This window comes from Hyposmocoma kahamanoa, unplaced genomic scaffold, assembly GCF_003589595.1.
Source record: "Hyposmocoma kahamanoa isolate Upper Pololo Valley unplaced genomic scaffold, ASM358959v1 93, whole genome shotgun sequence".
Classification (NCBI taxonomy): Eukaryota; Metazoa; Arthropoda; class Insecta; order Lepidoptera; family Cosmopterigidae; genus Hyposmocoma; species Hyposmocoma kahamanoa.
This window is the reverse complement of record NW_020654810.1, coordinates 675,568-702,261: the sequence shown is the minus strand read 5'-3', so window position 1 is coordinate 702,261 and position 26,694 is coordinate 675,568. Positions and strand designations below refer to the sequence as shown.

The 26,694-nt window shown below is 37.2% G+C and overlaps 1 protein-coding gene across 1 annotated transcript; it reads left to right on the top strand.

Annotated features, from left to right (window-relative positions):
• Positions 1-232: 232 nt before the first annotated feature.
• Positions 233-19,031, top strand: LOC113237437 (location of vulva defective 1-like). Its single transcript, XM_026473910.1, has 3 exons — positions 233-480; positions 13,922-15,542; positions 16,031-19,031. The coding sequence occupies exons 1-3, from the start codon at positions 257-259 to the stop codon at positions 17,765-17,767; spliced, it is 3,582 nt and encodes a 1,193-aa protein (XP_026329695.1). The 5' UTR covers positions 233-256; the 3' UTR covers positions 17,768-19,031.
• Positions 19,032-26,694: the final 7,663 nt, after the last annotated feature.

Genomic DNA, 26,694 nt, shown 5'->3' with positions numbered 1-26,694 from the left:
CACACTCAACATAGCCCCGCACTAGGGAAACCCTGTGTCGCGGGTGCCATGGACACACACATAGACAACCACAAATTACACCCAAACTCACGAGAGAAATAATTGTAGGCCATACAAATATTTCTCCCGGCCCGGGAATCGAACCTGGGACCTCTGCGTGGCAGTTCGGCATGGTAACCGTTCGGCCACGGAGGCAGTTAGTTATTGTATTGGCATTACCTTTAAACCCCGTCACCGGCGTGCGGAACACGTGTAGATGTGCAATGGAGAGCAGAATGTCCTTACGTTGCCTAATGGAAGGAAGCCGCGGTTGGTCGCCGCCGATAATGGCCGTTCGGTCGGCCAGCCAGCCTTACCGGCTACCGCCGCCGTCGTAGCTGGCGCCAGTGGGCAGTCACCCACCAGCAACCGCTGCACACGCGCGTGCTATGTGCCAGTAACACGTGACGCAAGCAAGATGCCCCAGTGCAACACTATCAGGTGGGCAATTAACCTGTTCATTAACGGCTTAATTTCGCGCGTGTTTGTTTAGGTAACGAGTCATAGTTTTAATGTAACCGCTGCGTGATGTGGGCTGACTGTCGCCTGCTGACTGACATGGGTTGTGTTTGGTAATAAGTGACTAGATTTATTTTACAATTAAACACCCGTAAATGAATTGTTAAGAGCTGACTATTTCAATAAACATTCAAAGAATTGGCAAAATAATTGCAATTTCAAAATTGCGAAATCTCTAAAAGTCTAAACAAGGTGAATTTGAAATTTACCATGAGCTTTTCGGTGATGGAAAACATCGTGTTGAAATCCTCGGAAAACGTGGTAAGTCCCAACCCGCATTGGATCAGTGTGATGGATTATGGCCTAAATCCTTGCCTGAGAGGAGACCCGTGCCCAGCAGCGGGACCTATAAATGATGATGAAACAAGGTGAACATGAGAATGGATCTTCTATAGTATGTACGTCACTATTATAGAATTGTATCGAAGTAGATAACCATACCCAAAATTGAATACTCTACTTTAAGTATTTATGGGGTAAAGAGGTCCTGATTGCTCCTTTGTCTACAGTTTTATCTTACAGTCGGATTGTTCATGAGAAAACCCAATAAAAGAATAACATATCTATTAGGACATGAAACTATTTTCATTTCCTATGTATAACAATCGCGAAAACCTAAGAACTCGAAACATATCTATTGTATGATTTTCAAAAATTTGCACAATCATTTTCTCTTTTTTCCTTACGAATCGTTAAACAGCTGAAGATAGGGGCAAGAGTGGATAAAATGGACAATTTGAAACGCAGTTAAATATATTACGTATTACGAGTTTCTTTAATTTTTGTCGTCAATTAAAGCCATTCATGTCGCAGTTAGTTGACAGGCAGTAGATAAGTTTAGTACAACACCGACATTCTCGCAACCTTCTTGTTCTGCTTTGAGTCACACGGAGACAGTAATTTAGAATTAAACAATATATTGCAACTGAAACTATTTTTTTTACACCGTAGTCCTGGATACGGTAATTAGATAGTTCTAACATTTTTAGTTTAGTAATTAGGTACATTTAATTACCGTTTCCATAAAATATTTGTTTCTTAATAACTCAACAACTACTTTGTCTATTCTAATGCCATTTAGACACATTGATAGTAAGGTTAAATATTTAATGTCATTGAGCACATTAAGCGAGAAAAAACAATGGCTATACGGTAATTAATCCCGAACGTGGTAATGGCCGAGGTACATACATCATTTTTAGATACTGGATACCTTCCGGCAGTCTTGCGCACATGTTTAACTGAAATACCTATAGAAACCGTACCGAAAATTTTCAGTTTGTTCTAAGTATTCTTCGGGGGCAATAGAACGTTTCTGTTCCCGTTTGAAATTGGATTAAGAAACAAATGACGATGATAGAATTTCCATAAATAAATATGAGGATATAATTCAATGGATGCAGCAAATGATAAACGCTTACACCAGTGAACGTACTGCAAAACAATTGCAGTGCATCCAGTGGTTGCCATTTTTCGTACAATAACATAAATAACAATGTAGTTTTATTTGTTGTTTTCATCAATTCATTAGAAGAATGTAGAAAATATGTCACGCCGTTTCAGACTACTTCACAATAGCTAAACTAACGCTCATAGTGACTACGCATTTCATAAGAAACGTTAAAACCGTTTTGTAGTATATCTAATTTTATAGCATTATGTATAAAATATATACCCGAATCTCTTGAATAAGAAGAAGAATAGACAGATGCCTACGAGTTATTGATATATTTTTTTAAATCTTTATGCAGGGGTTTTGATCATTATTGAACATGTCAGCCCAATAGAAAAACAATACCTCAAGAAATCACTTAATAAAATCCAGACAGATGTATCAAAATACTACCGAATCAAATATGTATACAAAACTTCCGCCGCACTACATGTTGGATCCGACAAAACAGATTGAAACCACCCAACATTAAATGTACGGAAACCAGCCTGCGCAAATAACCGCACCCTGATAGGTTCCGCCCGAACACAGACCATGAGCAAATGATGTACATCCTCAGGAATCCCACACACTTCGCAATTCGATGAGTTCACCCTCCGCATCAAATACAAAAATTTGTTTAATGGAACGTTAAAACAATAAGTCGGAAACAACGCTAAATACTTTTTTTCTTAGTAAATATTTACTAAATGGAATGTAAAGGATTCTAAGTATGTGCCTATATAGGTACTTGAATAATCACATTATGTGTTCACGAGTCTCCTCTAAGGAAAGGATTTAGACGAGAGGATCCCGAAATTTTTTATCTCGTAGACCACGTGCCAATTCTTCAGTGTTTTTGACAGCTGATATACTTTGATAAATATATTTTAATGTTTAATGAGAAACTCTATGAAAAACGTGGTAAGTTTTATCATCATCATTATCAACTCATAAATAAGTCCTCTCAGGTGAGGGTTTAGGCCGTAGTCCACTATGCGGGCCCAATGCGGGTTGGGGACTAGACACGTCTCTCGAGGGCTGTGGACCTTCTTCGACGTGCAGGTTTCCTCACCAAAAAGCTGGTGGTAATTTAAAATTGCATTTCGCACACAAATCCCGAGGAAGTCGTAGATGCGAACCCGGACTCGAACCGACTTTCGCTGCTTGGGAGGAGGTAGGTCAAACTATTAGGCTATCACGGCTTTACCGTCACGGGTTCACCTTGTTTAGACTTTAAGAGGTTTCGCAATTTTGAGATTGCAATTCTTCTTTTAACAATTTATTTACTGGTGTTTAGCTGTAAAATAAATCAAACACAACAACCCATGTCAGTCAGCAGGCGACAAAAAACACAGAGCACCCTGCTCCCAGTCCAGCCCGGATTCCAACTCACGGCCTTCGGCTTAAGAGGCGGTAGGGTAAACAATAACGCTACCATGACCACTTAAGTTAAATTTTACACAATTGTCTAACTGAATATCTTCTTTGTTGTGAAATGTTGGCTTTATAGGTAATTTACGTGTCTACTTGTTATAAGAAAGTATTATGTATGTACATCGGTAGTATATATCTGTATAACGTGGATTATTCCGTTTATGGAAAGTCAAAATTGGGATCACGACTTGCGCATTCACACTTCTTTTTTTTTCTTGACATGGATAGTTGTTGTTACCCTTGTTGGTTGCAGTGGTCCAGTTTGAGAATATCTAATTAGACCATAGTCTGTGTCACACGTTTTTCATGGGTTGACTGTTGGTTCAACACGATTTTTGCTTCACGAAGTAGGTATAGTTACTAAACATTATACTAATATATCTTCGAAATTAGTCATTCAAACTGCCTAGTTCACAGACGAGAAACAACCATTTACTGGGCTACCACCACCTCATTTTACATTTTGTTCAATAACTGTGTTGTAGTACTTGAACAAAGCTGAGGTTTGTACTGCATGTATCCATTGCGTATATAGGGTGTAATCTTAAGTGTGCCTAGGCGATTATTCCGTCAGTATAAATATCTTATTTATTTATTTTATTTATTTATTCTATTTATTATCGTTAATCAGATATCGAAAGTCCGTAGTACCTAATAAGTAAAACAACATCGATAACGTTTTTTAAATAAAACTAGAAATAAGCAAAATTTTAAAAGTGCTTCTTTTTTTTATTTTTATTGAAAACCAACAGCGTTTACAATATCATAAATATACAAAGTAAACCTTAAAATAGTACAACAGCCAGTAACAGGTTTTCTAGAATAAAATTTAGTATTTATACAACACCACAAAAGCATCAGCCAGTATTTAGTGCTTCTGATCTTCCCCAAAAACGTGGTTGGTGTGTGTATTTGTGTGTTTGTCAATGTGCGTGTGCGTGTTTTAGAGAGAATACACTTATATTATGTATATAATATTACTTAATATGACACTCGTAGAGAGGCTTTTGTTTCGAACAAATGCTTTGAATACAACATTTTGTACTTACTTGAAAATAAACATCACTTTGTTTTTACCAAATGAAAAGATTGTTTTATTACTTTATTTATAGCAGTTTTGTTATCTGTAAATTTATTGTTATCTTTTAAAGTAGGTCAACTAAAACCTCTCTACGAATGCCCTATTAAATATATACCTATAGGAGAATCTAACATTAAAATTTTGCATATTTTTAGATTTATTTAAAAAGTTATCGGTGTCATTTTACTTATTAGGTAACGTCCTTTCGATATCAGTTTAAAGGTTTTTGATATCTGTAACATTAACGGAATATTTGCCTGGGCACACTTAACGATTACATCCTGTATATTATCACCCTCATTCAATTTTTGTCCACTCCTATTGACCCATAACATAATTGCAAGTACAAGTGTCAAAAGAAACAAAATAATCGTAATAATTGTGCATTGTGAATACACAAATACTGTTTGGAAATAGCTAAATGCCAAAACATTTTGCAAAACTAGAAATTGGAGCAATATGGAAATGTAACTCGACGACGCCACTCGCGCAGAAAAAAGTGCAATACAAGGCAATCGAATAAAGGTTCCGCAAGTGCTGTCACAAAGTTTCGTTTGACCGAGGTAATTGTTTCAAATGAAACAAAAATAAAGATTTCCACAGGGGTAAGGTTAAAATAATTTATTCATTCGTTACGCATCCCAGAGATACACGGTGTCCCTAACGATTTTGGTACTGTAACGTCCTAGAGCCGCACGGTGTCTCTAACGCACAGTCGTGTTTTCATCCACCATATTAAAAAAAATCATGTAAGTATGATATAGTTACATGATTTTTTGGTGTGTTGTATAAATTAGTAAAGTCTGTGTCTTAGATTGGGTTGGGCTTATAATTAAAACCATTTATAGCGTCTATGACATCTCTAAACTAGGTTCAAGATGCGGTCATTTTGCTTATGTTTTGTAGACTTTTAATTTATGGAACTTCTCTTTTTTAAATTTTATAAACGTTTTTTTTTAATGTTCCAAGCTGTAGAGTGTTATAGTATTAAATGTAAATGACAAAATAAAGGAACTTATATAAATAATAAAAAAATGTTAGGGACACCGTGTGTCTCTGGGACACGTGACGAGTTAAATTAACACTACACTTACTGTACCTGCTCAACAGACTTCTTATGTAATTATAAAAAAAAACTTTTTCTTAAAAGGAAATCCCTTCGTACATACGCAGTTTCTCTTAAAACATGCCTCTACCCACTTATCACTTTCTGTTTCACAAGGAAGCGTACACGTTTTCTCTAAGTCTATCTACCTACTTGCGTTTATGATTATAGGATTAAGTACTTACAATTTTGTGTGTGGTTTCGATACGGATCCCTACAATGTCCAATAAAGTGTGGTAAGCACCCGTGACAGCGCGTGCGCGCTGACCGTGGCAATTTGACAATTAAATTGATCGGTTCTGTATGGTAATCCATCGTAGAACGGTCATAACCTTCTGCACTGCACTGCACTCAACCAGCCCTTTGTTAGGCACCGGTCATCCTTTTTTATCTCTACGCAGTCTTACGTTACGTTACTATCCTGTCCAGGTCGAATGTCAGTTTACCTAAACCTAATTACTGTACCTATTTTCATAATTGTGTATCGATACCGTTTTAACAATTTATATATAATATAAACAATCTTGATTATGATGAACATTGAGTAATGATTTCGCAATGGCATATGTAAATTTTCATACTTGGGTACGTATGAAATTTGTACAAAACATTTATTTGCACAATATAATATATTTATAACTTAGATTAACACAGATATAGAACAACGTAATGTAGATCTGTGGCGGTTTATATGAATTAAAGAACAGGTAATGTAAAACTTTAAAATGGCTGCTGAAACAGACTTGCTCGGGTTCGGCTGAAAATTAATATGTGGAGGCCTTTAGGTGTGCCGAACAAAAATTGTTGGTCAAAATTAGTTTTTCGTCATTTTCCAATATGGCCGCCATAGAAGAGTGTGAGTAGGCAGCAGAAAATGAATTGCTCTGATCCCTTTGAAAATTGGTATTTAGCGGCCTCTATGAGTGTTTGATAACAATTTACGGTCAAGATAGATTAAAATATTATTTTGGAATTTTTAAATATGGTCACCATTTAGGTAAGAGCTAGAATTACTTTTTTTTTTTTAATAAAATCATTAGTGTCGAGGCCGTAGGCAGAGGTCCAGGGGAGGGCGAAGCCCGAAGCGTGAGCATGCCACCGTACGTTGATAGTATACGGAGACTATATTATGAGTACTAATAAGATCTCAAAAATTTGTTAAAAATGTAAGGGTTACTTCCCGGTGTAGTAGAAATGAGATCGTTATCGTTGTGTAACTCAACCGTCTCTCCGTTAGATTCCTTTTTTTCTTGGAAGCTGCGCTGACGAGAAGTATTTTAGGAAAAACAAAATGCCAGACAATCACATCATATTTCTGGTCTCAAATTAGGGAATTTCCTGTACTATCAACACCAGAATAACAATGGCTCTGATGGCAATACCCAGTCCAGAACTAACTTAAAAATGTATGTTTCATAAATTGGCCCAAATCGGGAATCGAACCCGGAACCTCCTCATCAAGCGGCCGTACTACTAACGGCTGTGTCACCGAAGAGCGTAAGCACACCCCGATCTACTCTGACCCGAACACGCGCCGCAGACCGCGCCCAAAGTATACTATTTACAGGGCTAGTAAATAACATACTTATATATTTTTTCACCAGTACACCTTAGTACCTGGCAGAATCATTGGCGTCGCAGTTCTTTTGAATTGCGGTATAATGTTGAGTCTGGGCGCGTTTCTATTATGTCGTAACGACAGATTGTCGTGTAGTTTAAAGTGTCGTGGCTTATATATTTAAACGAAGTTTTTCACATACTCTTACCACAACATGATTAACTGTCGTTCACGACTTTTTTGACGTTACGACGACAGTCTGTCGAGACAATGGGAACAGGCTAGACGCGACAGTCGTCCAACGATATAAATAACGTTACGACATATCGGGAGCGCGCCCTTTTTCCTGACACTTGTATACTCAGCTCTGCACTTCGCACAATATAACGCTCCAAACCATGTCTACAAGCAATACTGGTTTTTATCTTGTAATAGTATTACTTTATCTGTGTCTCTACCATTGTACCTATGTCATAAATTTCTTTGTAATGAACTGTGATTCAGCTAATAAACTAGTTATTTATGTAAGCCCTCTACCTATCTATCTACAATAAACGTGTTATCTCTTTTCTATGGGACCAGTTCCCAGCAGTAGAACGTGCATGGGTTGACGACAATGAATAATCCCTAGGTCCTATCAGGTTAGGTTATTACCCTAAATTTCAAGTAATACACATGGATTGGATTAACACCTTCCCCTGAAATCGAGTCCTTGCAGCGAGTAAAAAGTCCTAGGAGTTTAGAGGTTTAGAGGATGGAAAAAAAGAGTTTAGATAAATATTAGAGTTGCAACCAATATACTCGGTTACTATTCCATATTCGGCTTATTTGGCCATTATTGAATTCGGCCGAATATCGAATACCTAAAAACGCAGTACATTATTACCTAAGTAACTTTAATTAATGTTGAAGATGCATTAGTAAGATAGCGAAATTTTAATTTCTCGCTTCTCTATCTAAGAGATCAAAAAATGTAACATAACTAAGTTCTAAGATTATCTAAGAGTTATCTAAGAAATATCATATAAAAACTACTCATAATATATCAAGTAAAACTACTACCTACTCATTATGTAGTTTACTCATAACTAAATAAAGCGTAACATAATCAACCAAGTACTTATTTCCAAACCAAAATGATATTGAGTTTTTGAAAGTCAATCAAACTGAAGTGAAATAATGAGTTTCCCATAAATTTGAAAACCTGAAAATTACAATATCTTTTTTTTTATCATTGTACAAAATCATTAATCTCATAACTAAGTCAGAGCGGTATTTTTAATGCCAATATATAACAGATATATCATTACGTGTGTTAGGCCGAATAGTTTCGCCGAATATTCGAGTTCAGTCTCGTTCCTGGCCGAATGAACTAATTCTTGCAACACAAGTAAATATACCCTATTCCGGTTACAAAAGAGCGAGAAATATTTGGTGACTTAATCATAATGTGCATCTGGACTAATAATATTATTGTAACATAACCTGCACGTGCTTAATGTTACCCATGTTATTTGATTTTGTCTTTCGGTCTGACATTCCATTTCAGTGATTCTTTTTTATATTTATTAATTATAACCTACTCTTTGGAATGTGAATCGTAAACATTGCGCATTTAAAGAGAAAACATAAAGTTAAAGTTATACCTAAATAATTATTTTATGGAATTCAATAATCCTATCCTATGGAGAATCCTATGGAATTAAGCGCATCTAATCCTTGGTCCGTCGAGCCGGATCCATGGCTACCTTGTTAATTGCCAAGAAAGGGTCCTCAATAAGAAACAACCGATGTACGACAAACTTGTATTCAAGAGTAACTATTACAAAAAACATGTCCATTAGATGTGAGTTTGAAGTTAACAAAACGCTTGCGTGTTGAATTTCGATAACCACGCCATCTATTGGCATTTCGGAGTACACAGTCCTAAAAGGTCCTATACTCCTAAGACCTAAAACTCGCTAACCTGCCCGTTCACTACGCTGACTTCCCTGAGAAGAACGAGCAAAAAACTCTAGGGATTGCTTTTTTCAAATAAACTTAAATGCTATGGAATACACCTTGAATCAAATTTGTGTGGATTCTGGAGCCATGTCGTCTTTCCATACATCTTTATCTAACACGTAGTCTTCAATTTTGCAATATGACTTTTCGATCAAAATATTTTTAATGTAGTTTTTAAACTTAGGAAATGATAAACTTAATACATGCTCCGGAATCTTATTGTAAAAACGTATACAGTTCCCCATAAAAGAGTCGTTTACCTTAGTTAAATGAAATCGTGGTACCATGAGTTTGGACTTAGCTCTAAGGTTAATATTATGGATATCTTCTTTCTTATTGAAATTATGTATATTTTTACGGGCATATAAAATATTTGAGTAAATGTACTGTGATGCCACAGTCATGCTACCAGTCTCCTTAAACTTTTCTCTGAGAGATACCCGAGAGCCTAGACGGTACACAGAACGAATCGCTCGTTTTTGCAATACAAATATGGTTTGAATATCTGCCGCTTTACCCCACATCAGAATCCCGTAGGACATTATACTATAGAAGTAACTAAAGTAAACTAGTTTAGCAGTGCTAACATCGGTAAGCTCACGTACGTGTGCGGACTGCGTATGCAGCGGAGCTTAATCTGCTGGCCAGGGAAGATATATGTGGAAACCATTGAAGTTTACTATCTAAGGTCACTCCCAAGAAGACTGCTTTATTAACAAGGTCTACTAAAACTAAAACTACAATGGGCAAAAAGGCTAAACGCCAAATGTGCATTAAAATGTACTAAATATACCCAATTCGTCTAAATTTATAACTCGAGTAGACAAAAAACAGAGTTAAGTACCTATTAGAAATAATTATATAACAATCTATGATTATGCCTTTATTTTATAACTTAAAAATGGTCTACAAATTATATTTCAAGCTTCAGTTGCCCGACATGGCGCTTGAAGAGCAAAAAAGTGATTTCGTTCAAAAACGGAGTTACGCGCTTTTCAAATTTACTGCCGTTCTCTGTCCGAAACAGTTACCCCCGTTCACACGGCATTGCATTGCATATTTTTTTGCAGTATAAATCCGAGCTGAACAAACAGTGGCGCATACATTAGATTATAGAACCGTTCACACGGTGTTTGTTCTGCAAAAAAACGCACACACATACAAACGCACATCGAATACTAAACGTGCAGTGCAATGCCGTGTGAACGGGGGTTCCTATCAAATAAGTAATAATCGACAAAATTTAAAGACGCATGGTGCGAATGAAGGTTCATACTTGACCATTATTTTTACGGGGTCGAAATCTTTATAGGTACCCCTGAGACCGGGGAGACCCAGGGGTTATGTGGAGACTCTCCGGGAGTAGATCCCTGGCCCAAGCAAGTATGTCCTCAGTTTTCTATGAAAAACGCAACGGGATTTTTTAAATTAGCTTACTTTAAATATGACATTATTATTATAATGCATACTGGACGTTTTCGTGATCATAGGAATAACATTGTCCGGGTCTGAATCACTACGTATTATGCACACTCGGCCTTAGGCCGTTTCCGAGGCCGTTTACCGGACACCCACGTTGCGTCACACGTCGCTGTCAATTCGTGTAAATAAACTTTGAATGAAAAATAAAAAAGTATAGGTATATTTGTAAATACATACGTACACTTCACGCCTTCCGCCGGGGTAGGCAGTGACTACATTTGAAATCGTTTTACCAACCATTCGTTTTATTTTTGAACCAATTTTTTAATTTTTCGCTCCAACTTTTGAAGTATACCATCGTAACAAAAGGCATAAATCAAAACAATTAGCTTCGCATAAATTTGGGTCACGTCAAATAAGTGTGAAAAGAGTATATCATTAAGAAATCCTGTTTACAACATATTATTATTATTTATGTAAGTATTTAGAGCAAGCGAGAATTTAATGAGGTTTGTTGTAAAACTGTGAGTAATGGCCCTCTTTCGAAAATTAAATAAAAATCTCATCCCACCATCATGATCGTCAACCTGTTACACATCCCACTGCGGAGCACGGGTCTCCTCTAAGATGGCTTTAAGCGCAATGCACATTAGGCACTTTGTTCATGCCGGTTTCATCGTGATGTTGTCCTTCACAGTTAGCGAGAGGTGTTGAGACTAAACATTCACAAACAAATGTATGTAACTTAGAAATTAGTCATAGGTTCATGACACCACAGGGATTCGAACCGTCGTGTCAAATTGTCAAACGAGATCAATCGTTCTCCCACTGAGCTTTTAAAAAAAATTTTGGCAAATATATTAAATAAACGACGACTTCTGTGGCCTAACGGTTTGCACTGTGGGCGCTGGATGCAGTGGTCCCGGATTCAACTCCCGGTAGGACCAATTTGGGAAATGAACTTTTCTAAATTGGTTCTGATCTGGACGCCCCGGAGTGAATTCCATTGCTTTGGTACTCGTAGTACAGGGAGTTCCCAAGTTTGAGACTACGCCAATTGGCGTGGACGTTTGATACATTATTATTATTATTATGAATGGTTTAGTATATTTAATAGACAAGTAAGGACTGATTATAATGAATGATTGATAACTTAAGTCAGATGTCTTTTTTGTTTGACTTTTTAATACCTTGGACATCAAGATAAACATATTATCTCAGCGCTTTAAACCGCAAAGATCTGAGGGGCAGTGCCACTGCGCCCGTCACCCTGAAACATGAGTTGACAAGTCCCATGTGCTTCTAATGTCACCAGCACCCTTGCCTTTCAAAATCGAAACACAATAATGCCCACACTACTGCTTGGCAGCAGGAATAGGTAAGATTATTGGACAAACCCTGGACGAGCTCAAGGCGCAGAAGAACCAGTATAAATGCAAAAAAGTTTATTTCCTCACATTTAATTATATAACAAGTCATGAATAACAATTATTTATTCACGCATACCTAATAAAGATTCCACCGAATTAATTTAGCCATTAGGAGCCTTCATAGGGTCGTATAAACTTAGGTATACAACTATTTTGCAAACTTGCAAAATCTTTCTATGAATAACTGTTAAAAACTTTACAAATAGAAGGTAATGAGAAAACCTTTAAATAACTGCACTTGTTTTCTTGTGGAAAGGTATCTTTTTCATATCATCGACTAAGTACATTGACGCCGACTATAAGGAGAGATTATGGACTGAAGGAAAACACGGAAGACGCTCAAGTTACAATCAAGTACAACAATTATTTGGCAGCTGAGTGACCCCCTGTAGTGACACCTATGATTTTATTTTCTAAGTTAGGAACGTACACACATTTGTCAGTGTTGAGTAGCAATAATTCTTCCTAACGGAGAAGAAAAATATCGTGACCAAGTGGAAGGTTTTAAAACCCTTGGAAAACATGTGAATTTTCCAACCTTTGAGTGCATCCGTACGTAGCAATGGGCTCTACGCAGAAAGTACCTCATTTATACAGGGAACTATGACATATTCCTTACGAGAAAAATTATTATAACAAGCACATCTGATTCAATATTTCTCTTTATCGTGTATGTATAAAATTTCAATAAATGAGTAATATCATTTATTGTTGAAGCGCCTTCAATGTAAACTACAGTGCAGTTTGAGAAATTATGGAGTACGTGAGGTATGCTGCTTGTACTTTACCACCATTATTTAAGTTACGATCATTTTCAATTACAATAATAGTGCTTATGGGTAAAAGTGTTTATAAAAAGACGCGGCGGATGTTTTAACGTCCCCGTCCCGTGGGACTAACTGAAACTAGATTATGTGAATAATTTAAATTTACATTGTATAGGAATTATACTGCTTTATTACGAAATGGTTAAGTACCTATGTTACGTATTAATATAGGTAAGTAGGTAGTACCGTAGGTAGTCGTGATTGTGTAGGTAATAGCGTTTACAACGCCCCTTTATGTAGGTATATTTCAAGAATGTCAACAACGCTCACTGAATAGCACATCATTTTTATTTTAATTAGCGAGCGCATTGTACAGGTTATTGATCTATCAATAATATTTACTCCTTATTTACACATGTGTTGATCTAGTTTTGCGTCAAATGTATAAAAAACAACTGCAATAAGTCATGATGAGCACGCGCACGCGCATTTCGTTAGTGTTGTTGAATTGCTTTGTTGGTATCTTTGTTAGATTTAAACGAATTTCGATCAATTACGTCCATTTAAGGATCGGATTTGGCTAAAAATGTCTAATTTCCGTTTCCGAGGACTATCACAAATGATTAAAAGCGATAACTTAACGCGTTTCAATAGCGGTCATCATTCCTTCATTATCAGTATACCATAGATTTAGTAATAATTAGTATATCTATGATCAGTACCCTATCAAAATGAGCGCGGCTATTAAAACAATTTTATGTAGGTACCTATAGTCAAAGTACTTCGACGAACTACCCAAAACACTTTGAAATACAATTGTGTAATTCTTTATAGTTTTGTAAACAAGTCAGACAATATATATGTAAAACATAATAAAGTCCTTGTATGTGTACTCCTCACATACTCATTTTGTTTAAAAACAGCCCATTGTATATGCGTCCGTTGCCGCTGACGTTTCAAGATGACTTCGACCGACAAGACTCTTATATGGACATTTCAACACCAACCATTCACGTATACACTCACTTTAAAATGCGCTTTTTAGGGTAATATTGTCAGTAATATAGGTACTTACATTACTTTTTGTGTATTTACAACGAGTCTAACGACTATTTCTCTGTTTTCAGGTCGTTTAAAATACTGTTATTAGTCAAGCTAGTGGTTGAGTCACATGTTGATGCGTTCACTATCCGGCGGGTAGTTGAGTCGACATTCCAACCAGACCTCATAGTTCCTGAAGCGAATTCCAATCAGAAAGAGGAATCTTTCAAAGTTATAGATATCTCCAATGTTAACAAAGATAACAATGTTAAATCTCTAGAAAGTAAAAACATTGAACAAATAGTTTCAAATATTGAAGTGGAACATAACAAAGTAACAGAGAAAATAAAAACAAGGAACAATATTACAGATATACCAGTGGCTAAAGCCACTGAAAAAATATTGAATGTAAGAACTAATAACATAACAGTTACCACATTATCTTCTAATTCCACATTAGACGACGCCTCGTCAAGCAGTGCGGAAGCTAAAGTAGAAACGGAACGCGATGATAGAGAGTCATTAATTATCACAGAGAGAAAGACTGCGGCTGCAGAGGGTACGACTAGCATCAATAATACTTTAAAAAATAGTGTCTTGTCGACTATAAGTAGTACGATAGTATCGAGTGAACCACCGAATTCCAGTGAGCCATCAGTAACTGTTCCTGTCATTGAAGATAATGGTACTAAGAGTAGTGAAAATTATACACAAATGAATAAGACTACAAATTACGCTAGTAGTAATATTTCGAATGAGGAAAATAGCACACAAAAGTATGAGACCATCACGATAGTATTGGATAACGATAGTTATTCAACGGAAACGATCGTGACTGAAACTATGACTACAAGTGAACCTGACATAACGTCAAAGGAAGTTGATGATTATACTCATCAAGAGAGCAGCACCGTTTCTAGTCTTAAATCAGTTTTAGACAATGTGGTACATAAGGCTTTAGAACTTAATACTGAGCAAGAGACTACGACGGAACAAAACAATGCTGGAAAAGAAGACACACAATTCATCAAAGATTACAGTACACAATCGTTAATTCCTTACTGGAAAAAGTACACGGAAATTGAAAGAAAACGATTTAATTCTACGGAACAAGCTGCGAACAGCACAAATAACTCAGAGACGCTAGTTCATGCAGAAAGTGTACAAACTTCACCTACAATTTTCCCCAGCCTACAAAAGAGTTTCAGTACATTTAAGACAGGTTCTTCAGACAAATTGACCCATGAATTGTTAAAATCGACAAGTGAGTTGCCGCCTGAAATGCCCGCATCACCCGGAACTGACCCTATTATTACTTTATCACCAGTAGACACAACTCAAGCAGATATTACAGAAACGTCTAGTATCTTACCTAAACTTGATGTAGTTTCGTCTCTGCGTGCTGGCTTTATCGATTATTCCTCAAGATTTACAGAAGAGCCCCAAACGACAACATTTGAAGAAAAATATTCAACTACTGTTACGGAAGCTAGTGTTCTAAATCTGAGTGAAGAAATGTCTACTAGGATCGGCTTTACAGAATTTTTAAGCAAAGTACCTTCGTTGGCAGATATAACGACACCAGAGTCAGCAGCACCTTTATTGGAGATTGGTTCATCACTCAGTAACCAAGAAACAACTTCGGAAAGCCTTAATCAAATGAATATAACTCAAGGCGCGATAGAACTTGAATCGCAAAGTCAATTGGTAAGATAATTGTGTACTGATAAGTAAGTATTCAGAAGTTGATACCTGTAGAAGCTATGCGTAATTTATAATTATGCTTCTTAACTTATTACGCAGCTTCTACAGCTTATTTAGTAGCAGTATAGCTTTTTGTGAAAGATTTCGTCCAGGGTGGTACTGCCCCCGTACCTATTTCTGCTGCCGAGCAGTAATGTCAGTCAAATGTGTGTTCCGGTTTTGAAAGGTAAGGGTGCTGGTGAAATTACAGGCACATGGGACTTGTCAACTTATGTCTCAGGGTGATGGGCGCAGTGGTAGTGCCCCTCAGATCTTTAAAGCTCTGAGTGGCACTGTAACTGTTACGGACAGGCGTGTAGCTTACAATCAGGCGTACGACTTTGTCGTCCCTTCACTTGATGTGATATATATATATATAATATATAAATAATATATGTATAAATATATTGAATAAACATTTCATATTGTACTTAATTTATAACTTATTTCAGGCCGAGGACGCGATCAACGAAGAATTGATGAAAGAGAAAATTCTTACTGACAATGTTGAATACACGAAAAGGTACCGCGATGAGCGGTTTCAAGTAAAGGCGCTTAATAATAACGAGACATTTTCGACAGAAACGTCAAAAATTAATCAAGTAGAGGATACTTCAATCGATGACAAACTCAGTGTCAAACCAATTTCTTTTGAGAAGAAAAATATTAGCACCATATACACTGTAAACTCCAACTATAAGCCTCTCAAAAAAATAGACGTCCTACCGCCAAAATCATTTTTGAGAAACCCCGATGATAACAGCTGGAGAAACGAGAGTCTCAGTACTTTGGGTATCGTTTTCAAAGCTAAAAATTCTTCTAAAGCGTTTACTCAGGTACTTAAAAACAAAACAGAGATGCAGCTGAATTCTTTCTCAGAGACTAAGAGTGCAGAACAATCACCTGAATTGAGGACCAGACTCGAGAAAATTGCTGAGCAAAGGAAATCGAAAAAGAAGAAGACGGACTTCTTTGGTAATACCTACTACACTGATTACGAGGAGAATACATCTAGTGAACGTACAACCACGCATAAAAATGTGTTTGACGATATAATGTCGCGCTTTACGGAACTCACTACTCCAGGTCCAGAAAATTTTGTTACAGAGCCACTTGAGATAAATAAAATAAACTTGAGAGAGTTTCACCCCGTAGATACATTTAAAACTAGAACCAAACAACAAAAAAACATGGAACAGTACGATTCTGAGGAGGATGAAGTGGACTACGCTCATGACATCGATTTAAAGAAGTTTAAAACAAAGAATAATTATGTAACTCCAAAGGCTAGCTCTAAAACAACCACGCAACCGACTGTAGAGCTTCAAACAACAGTTAGTCAGTACTCACCTGAGAGAAAACCTACAATTCAATATTTTCCACCGCGAGAGCGTTCCAAAGTCATAGTTAATGAATATGACGATAGTTTCGGACGCAAACTTAACGAATACACGTTTAATAAACCACAAACACATGACATACCACCGATTACTGCTCCCCCGACATACGTTCCTTGGAACAGGACTCCACAACATGCTTCAAAAAATATATGGCAGAACAAGGGGGATGTCGATAAAAATAGATACGTGACGCACCCAACGACTAATTTCGACCAAAACAGTTATTTAGAGAAAGTTCGTACGGACGGCTACCACCGACCATCATATCTCATCAAACATCTAAAGGACTTTATAAATGATGTCACAAAGGATGACGATATTTACGTAACAGAGAACCCTTACGTTGGGGTGACGGCGGCTAACGAAGGTCGCAAAAGTGTTAAAGTGAAACCACCCCCCGAATACTACGATTACGAGACACAGTTCCGGAAGGACGTTCTAGACAGATTCGTAGAGAACTTTAACCAACACAGCGAGCGGTTCAAGGTCAATTTTCCCATATTGTACAACACGAGCGTAGTTCACAGCAAATTGCCGGATCAGCGCAAGGGCGCTATCGCTTCGTCCAACGCGTTTATGAAGAGGCTCTACGAGGACAAGTACACGAAACAAGATGACTTTGCTTCGAAGAGGTTTGATCCCAATTGTGATAAGACCATTGAGTTGTCACCAGCTTACGAGTTACATTACTACGTACCGGAAGAAGAAGAGAAAGAGATCCAAGAACGGAGACTGACGAACGCACAATCGTTCTCGAACGTACCACCGGTGATCGGGTTGAATTTATGAGGACGGCAGGGAATGTGTAAATAATGACCCAAATGCATTTGCGTTGCTCGATCCGGCGCGGCAAAACCTAGATCCTCGCAGATCGGTTTGAGCCCATGGTGAAAAATTTTCAATTTATTTTTTTCAGTTATGTCACGGGTAGCTATAGTGTCTGGGATTCAGTATGGCCGTTAATAGGTACAACAACTCGACCTGTTTCAATGTCAATTTCATTGAACGGAATTTGTATCGTTCAGGTCATCCCAAATATATCATATCTCTTCAATAAGTCGATGCTACGACGCCGGGCGTAAAGACAGCTGTTATTTCCGCAGAAGAACTAGGAATACTAAAGGAGGACTTAACCAGTTACGACGATACTGTTATACCTGGGATCGGTGTATTCATAGGTGTAATGTGGTAGGGAAAAGCTCGAGTGACAGTGCGTGTCTGGCTGTCGCGGTAAACTGTCCGCTGAACCGTCGAGTTGTTTTAATCTTGAAATTAGTTAATGTGAAAATCCTTTCCGAGATAGGATATTATAATTAATTCGTTCCAACTTAACGTGAATCACTTATTGAGAGATTCGACTATCTCTTACGATTATAAATGAAACCAAATGTTATAAATCTTCATAAGTAATAATTCATTATAATTTTTATACATATGTTTTTCTCGTATTGTTGCTATTTCACGTTGTGATGGTCCTTAAATGTAGAAGTACTTAGTTTTTAATGTTGAAGGTTTCACTATTTTATGCTCTACACATTATTTACTAGTATTACTTTATTCTAATTATATTAGTCTTCTATGTGGAATATCCTAAATAAATTAATACAAAAAGGATGGCGAGTGAATAGATTGAAATATACGATCTTTGGCTAAAACACTGTCAGTGAGGGTCCAATGAATTAAGAATATATTTGTAGTTGCAGGTTACAGCCATTATAGCGGATTATCAGGTTTAGCCACTTCTGTGCAGCGTAAACCAGTGTTTGGGCTTTATAGTAGAATATAATAGGGTCGCGTAAATTAGAGATACATTTCTTTGTAGCAAAATGTGCACGAGAACAATTAAAGTGCATCACCGTACTTTCAAAATGTTGAAAAGGTGGTTCACGAATGATATCCAATCTTTCTCTCGTTTACCTAAAAATACTAGCTTTGTATATTCCATGTCTGTTTGTTTAATTTATTACAAACTGCTGTCTCGAGTTTACATTATAGGTAAGAGTGTTTTATTTTATGGAACATTACTTGTGCTATGTAAAATACTACTAACAACCTCGGAGGACTGTATTAACTTTTGTTCCATGACTTTTAATAATTCATCGGATTAATTACTTTCGTACAAAAATAAAAAATAGCGCTGTTCGGTAACAAAACAATGCGCCAGCGTCAATGTCAGTCCGATGTAAATCGTAGAAGCAGAGAGACAGCAGACTACCAATAATACAGATAGAAAAAGTCAGATAGTGCGACAAAAACTTAAAAACGTTTATTTTTGGTAAATTTATTGTTTTGTAAAAAGTCATGGAACAAAAGTTGTGCAGGGTCAAGAGACGGCAAAGGTTTAAATTTAAGTCTATGTCGCTTGCAATAACAACGGTTCAAAGTCTAAGGGCGCGTTCCCATTATGTCGTCACGTTTTATTATCTTTGGACGACTGTCGTGTCTAGCCTGTTTGTCGTTGTAACGATAAAAAATCGTGAACGACAATTAATCGTGTCGTGCTATATATGAACAACTTCATTTAAATATACAAGCCACGACACTGTAAACTGCACGACAATCTGTCATCACGACATAGTGGGAACGCACCCTAAAATGTCAAGCTTGATCTGCTCTTGACTGTACGATGTTAGCAATATAGTCCTGCGTGGTTGTTATAGCATTTTACAAAAAAACCTCGTACGTCAATTATAAAATTTACTATATATTTATTGCATTATTATTTAAATGTTTATAATTCGTCTACATGTAGGTATTTATTTCTTTACCGAAGAACTATTTAATGTAACATTTTCATCAAACACGACGGTTGTTGTCAAGACTAGAAAATGTGTTATGTTTTAGTTTTCATAATAGACTGATGCGAGGTGTTTCTGCAGGCGATTGTATCGCATATTGTTTTTTCCATCACATGTAACGGTGACCAAAAATCTATATTGATATATGAATGCGAGCGAGTGAATGTGACGTGTGATATTCATACAATAAAAACGGTTTATTTTTATAAATAATTCTGTGTTTTACTTTGTATTGACCTTTACTTGAGACTATTCACCATAATAATCCCCGATTAACTAAATGTTTGTCGCCTTTTGTAGTTCTTGTATTAAAAATGGCGTTATGATTTTTTTTTATTATCAAGAAACATGGAGTATGCTAGAAAAGCCATGAAATAACCTGAATAACTTTCTGTCGTGTCTATAGGATACTAAAGCGCACAAGCATAAATAAATGTGAGGAAAGTAGAAGATACTGTCCTATCTTAATTCAGATACAGAAATAATATGTGTTAATTACCAACCAATATGAAATACAACCTGTAGGCAAATTTAATCGAATTTTAGTAAGTGTAAAAAAATGATTTTGTCACTTCACTGTGACGACGATCCTCGTCATTTATCACCCTTTTCTCTGGTTCCACCACTTACTTTAAAATTTTGAATCGTTCTTAAATTCCTTTTTCTACTACGTCACTTACTTTTCTTCTTCCCATCGCCACTCTCCACTAAATTTCCGAAGCGAGTTCTCGACTTCACATAAAATTGTGATCAGTTAAATCATGCAACTGAACTGCTTATTAAGCATAGTATTTCTAGAAATTACAGGCCCTTTTGGGGTTAGTCTAACCTGTAATTAATTTAAGGAGGGACGTCACTGGACTGCCACGCATTGGTCCTTGCAGGGCAGGGCCTCTGATGGGCTATCCCATCGATCCGATCGGGTAGCCCATCAGAGTCTCGAAATCAGATGGGTTTCCGAGCGAGAACTGTCTCTTTATTTCTACAATAAAATTCACGTGGTCCGCGTGACAGTGCCTTGCAACAAAGCTCTTTGGGAAGGAGTTTCTATGTGCTTAGAGAATTAAAACATAAACAACTTTTTAAAATACATTTTATTGACATTTTCATTTAAGAATAGTATGCAAACATCACTCGATCGTTCGATCACTTGCAACAGGTTACACTTTGAGCATAGTCACACTATAATACATACACTAAACTCTTAACGCCTCGCTACTGCAGGAAAACTCCCGGTGAAAAATGCACTTCTGGATGCAATAAATAAATTATTTTACAATCTCAATTCATAAAAGAACAATTAAAATAAAAGAAGACAATTTCCACAAATGAACACATACCTCTTTGGACAAAAAAAACCAGAACACGGATTCATAAGTATTTACAAAATATGGTAAAGTATAATAATCAAGATGTGTCCATTTAAAAAAATAAATAAATTATAAAAGACGAAGGAACAAATTTAGATGGCGGTTTCGTATACATAACATATGAACGCATAGAAAAACAAAAAGTTTGTTGCGAATTATGATAACGTGACACTAAGAATTAAATTTTACATGAACTTGATATTGTGCTGGGTATCGGACAGCTGCTGAAATAAAACCCTGTAACAATCACATAAAACTGTTTTTTCAACTTCACACAATTCTTTTCGTAATTACCTTTTAAATCTCGCACGACTCTGCAGTAATTTTTTTTCCTACTTAATATTTACATGCCAAGTTGGAAAAAAAGTCGTCCCAGCGATGACGTTACACAATTTAATCGAACAAAAATATAAAATTACTTTATTTCTTTCTCAATGACACAATGAAAGCGACAAAATAAAAAATACATAACTGAAACTTAAACCTTTATTGATACAGGATAAATCAATAAACGCGAAATGGTTATATGTTTGCCGTGGTGACTGACAGCTTAACAGAGACTCTTCAATCATACGTGCCTTTCAAAATTACTGACTTTCGTGAACACGGTGGGTGATAGCCAAAAGATGTTAGATGATGGTATCAAATGGCTTCATTACAATTTTGGATAATGCATTGCTTTGTTAGCTATGAAACACGGCACTAGAGTCTATGTGTATATGGCGAGAAATGTAGGTCCAGAATCAAAGTGGTATTCGTCACTCACCAAACCTGGAAACAAGATGATCGATCTTGCGAGGTGTTTATATGGAAACAGCACCGCGCCACAGCTGGAATTCTCCGTAAACTTGTCAATCACCGCGAACAAAATTACATGGTACATTAAGATCCATAACAACTATTAAAAACGTACAATAGACTAAAAGCAATATTTACACACACCACTTTACTAGCTAGAATACCTGCCTCCCGACATTGCTCGTTACACTTGTCTGTGATAAACTTTACAAAATAGTATGGGTTGCACGACATTGGGGTTGTGCAAAAATGGAAAATTTTAAAATTGTTGTGAGATAACGGGTCAAATTTGAATCCATTATCGTATTGCGATGTCTTGTTCTATTTTATATGGTTACTAAATAATGCATCCCACAGACAGAGCGCAACGGCAGCCTAACATATGCCCTATCTCGTTACATTAGCCAGTCTTTCGTTTGCACTACAACTACGTGTCAGGCGCCGCGCGACGCATCTTCTCAAAATGCGACTGTCGGTTTCTAAAGTTTCTGGATGTGTTTAGCCTTTAAATAAGAAGATGCAACGGGATGCAAATATAAAAATGGTTTCAAGAAATGTATCATCATGACCACAAATATGATATTTTTCAAGATATGTACGTTATTATATTCCCCAAAAATCAAGTTTTGGTTGACAAAAAAAGGAGAACCGACGTCCGACCGATACATTTTTTCCACCGTTATTATGTTGACCATTTAAAAAAAGAAAAATATTGCCAATTGAGTAGCTATTCGGAGTGTATTAACTGCTGTTGTGCTAGAAAAGTGCAGTCGCGCGACGTCCGCTCAACCTCTCGCCTCCACGCTGCGGGTACTTGCACGCTCTTCTATTACTCAACATAAGGTTTCTGGCACACGGGTGCAGTTTCGACTCACGTGGCAAACAACGAGCGACGGAATTGTTATGTACTTTAACAAATGTACAACAATATATTTAATCAAATTAACGGTAGCAGTGTAGGGACTGAACATTAGACATTGGAAAAATTCGGGAACCACGAGTATTGTCGAACGCTGTAGCCGCATTTATAACTTCATGCATTAACAATCTAATATCAAAATTTGATAGTCACCGCTGTTTATGACTGAATGTTCCGAAATGTTTGTGGTTTCCGAATTTTCAATTGCTCAATGTTTATTCACATCTGTCGCGCGTTATTCACTGCTTTATGCTGAAGTTATTCTGTGCATAGGATGTAATAAGCAAGTAAAAAGTTTGTGTACCTACCACTGCTTTCATAACCAGCGGTATGTGCAAAAACTTTTTGTCCGAGTAAGAACAACTTCAAATAATTACGCCTGCGCAGGTGTCGAAACCGTTTCAATCTGTCTGCGCTTAAACCTCATCTCATCATTCAAATAATAAATGTTCAAAGCTTTCTGTGCCTACACGGCAAGCCGACTGCACATGGGGCTTTGAATATTATTTACTATTATTTTATATTATGTCATTTATTGTAGTATCATAGAGCGAAAGCTGGAAGTTGATCGATTGCCGTTTGTTACACCCGATAGTGAGTTTAAGGACCTTCTGTATCGAGTTATTATGTACAAAGTTAAGTTGTATTAACATATACATCTATACTTCGCAAAAATGAAGGTTTTTTTCTACGACAAGGGTTTTGCAATAGGATTGCAGTTAACGGATACATGGTCGATGCGACTCGTTTAACACCTTTAAGACATATGTTAATTTTGTTAATTCGCGTGTGTGATGAATATACAACTATATATTGTCCAGTGAAATATTCTGCCCTCCGCTAACTAAAAAACGGCTAAGTGACAAAACAATGTTTAGGGATATTATAAAAAACCATAACCCAGATTTAGAATATTGACATTGTTTTATGATATTTCAGCTATGCCTTTGCGTTTGGCTAAGTTTCGATAAGTCAAACACGTCAACTAATTTCAAATGTTTTTAAAAGAGAATTTTGTGCTCTATCTTTTTCTATTTGAAACGGTTATTTGACCATTTGTCAGTTATACGCGACTAGCGTTTTAGTTAGTGGACGGCTGTATTGGCCAAAGTTATATAAATATAAAGTATAATTGTGAGATTGCATTCTCAGACAAACCGAACAATTCAATTTTGAGGAACTTTTGTTCTGTTCTGTAATATAAAATAATTAATTTTGTATATACCAATGCGTTCTGTTTTCGATACGTATCAAGATACCGCAAACTCACACATCGGATCTATCCCCGGATTAAACTAAAATTACATTGGCACCTCGTATTTTTGGCACCGCTAGCGTAAACCGAAATTTAATTACAAAATAAATAAAGACAATAAATTCGGAATGAGCACCAAAAACAAATGCAATTAGGAACAAGGTGCCTTCAGAGTTTCAATTGTTTTTTTACATTACAATAGCGAATTTGTACAGTGTAAGTAACTAGCACCACTATGACGTGTACAAGCAAAACGTGGAACGTCTATAAATTGGTATTTTAATACGACTACTATGAATGACGGTTATAGAGCCCGTTTAGATCGACACTGTATTTTTGTATTATAGAGGGCGCTGCAGCGATTGTGACCACGTAACATTAATTGGGTCCTTTCGTAATAAGGCCAGTAAGAAAAGGAAATATGACCCAAATTGTGATTTGAGGATATGATCGTTTGACTATACGAAAAACAAAGAAAGAGAAAGGAAGTTACCGATCACATAGAAAACCGTAAATAAAAACGCCATTCAAGTCGTTCGTATCAAATAGATCCGTAAACGCAAAACAGTAATATCACACGAGTAAATTGACTTGATCCGAACACTAGATACGTGTGCGACTGACTATACACATTTAGTACTATACTTACCGCCTGTGCGGCCTGAATTGTGTAACGTTACACGTGTAACATGGAACTTTGTCACCTTTTGACTTACGATTTTGTCGAAATTAGAATTGGATCTCTCCAAATTCAGTTTCAAACTCTGCTTAACATTTGGAGAAACTTATTAAATGATTGTCCAACTGCTCTAAAAGGATAGCCTTGGGAGTGAAGTTTGTTCCTAGTTTGTATGAAAACGATTACTTAGTGTAGTGGTAAGATTAGGGTACAAAGAGTTGTAATTTTCGACCGAACAGAGACCACCTTTACGTAATTTTTTATCAAGGGAATAGAACATACACTTTCACGGCATTATATGAGCGAATTTTAAATTATAATATAAACATTGTTTAAGGAAATGTTTCCTCAAACACTGGTGCTCGCAGAGAACGCAGCAACAATGTCTCGGAAGACTATCCTCTTATGAAACAGTATGAAACAGAATTATTACACAACAGGCCATTTACTTTTACTCCGATTAAGCTTAAATCTCGAACTAATTCTTTAGAGCCTGAATCACTTCACCGTGAACACACCGACCGGATTTCGACTAACAAAGTGAGTATGTTCAATTTCCGTATACTTAAAAAAACCACATCCATAAAGCTCTAAGAGGAAGCCTCGCTATACAAATAATATTAATTAAACGTAATTAAATATTTTAAATATCATCTGTTACATTTACACATTCATACAAACCCTAGGGTGTAAGCATCGATGTTCTATATTAGCTATAATCATAAATTACAATAGAGTACATTTTCTAGTGACGATATTAATCGTATCGTTAATATAATACAAGTTCCGTTAAAAGCGTATCAATTCAACAATAACCGGAACATTTCGGGTTAGATTCACTCGACTAGTAGCTATGTTGGAGGGGAAATGCAATGTTTTCGATGGACTTGGTAATACATTGGCGTTTGGTAAATCACTTATACGTCGTTGGATTTGCATTATGATCGAATTTAGTAACTCCAATAGTGCATTCGTACGCGTTGTCGCCGTCGATATTCGTTCGTCGATAGAAGAGTTCTAGAATGGAGGGAAGCGAACAAGTACCTGCGTCGATGTATTACCAAGAGCGACTTCACTCGTAAGTTTCCGCCCCTCCACAAAACCGCAGAAATTTTGAAGACACGATTTAAACACGAAATAATTTGAATAACTCACTGCACGGTTCATCATTTGACAGTCAGATAGCAAGTGATGACGTACAGGGATTCAGCAGGGATGGGTGTTATTTGCGCAATAGTGTGAAATATTTATTTTGGTGGTAGGTTTTATTACATTAATGCAAATAACGTCCGCAGGCCCCAAAATTTAATTTAATATCGCGAAAAATCGAAAACTAGGTAATAACACTTAAAATTACTCGTTCCGTTCGTTTGCAAAAATACGTATTACGGCGTACAAAATCTCTTCATAAGACCATTGGCTACAAATACGCGCGCTAACCTGCCGCGGGCCGGGTTCGGACGCACCTCTTCCTCGTCCCGCGTTTCCGTTCGGGGAAGGCGAGTGCGTCGCGGGCCGCGCCCGGTCGCCAGTCGGCTACAGTGAAATTTTGTTAATCGGTAACGCCAGTGCGGGATCGAACGGCGGCCGCGAGACGACCAACCAATATTCTCAACGTCGTCCGTCGTCGCCCCCGCTAAGCTCGAAGCCCGGCCCGAAAGCTAGCGCTTCGGAAGGAGCAGACCGAAGGTCGTCGGTCGGGCCTCGCGGAGTCAGGGGCCGAGCCCCGCCGAAATCGACGAGGCGAACTGCGGCGACCGGACATCGAGGCGCGATTGCTAGTACGACGACGGAGCGCAAAGAAAACTTCCTTCGTACCGTCTCCTGGCTCCCGAGCGAGCCGCGCGGCCGGGGCGCGGGGCGGGGCGCGGGGCGCGCGGGGGGCGCGGGGGGCACT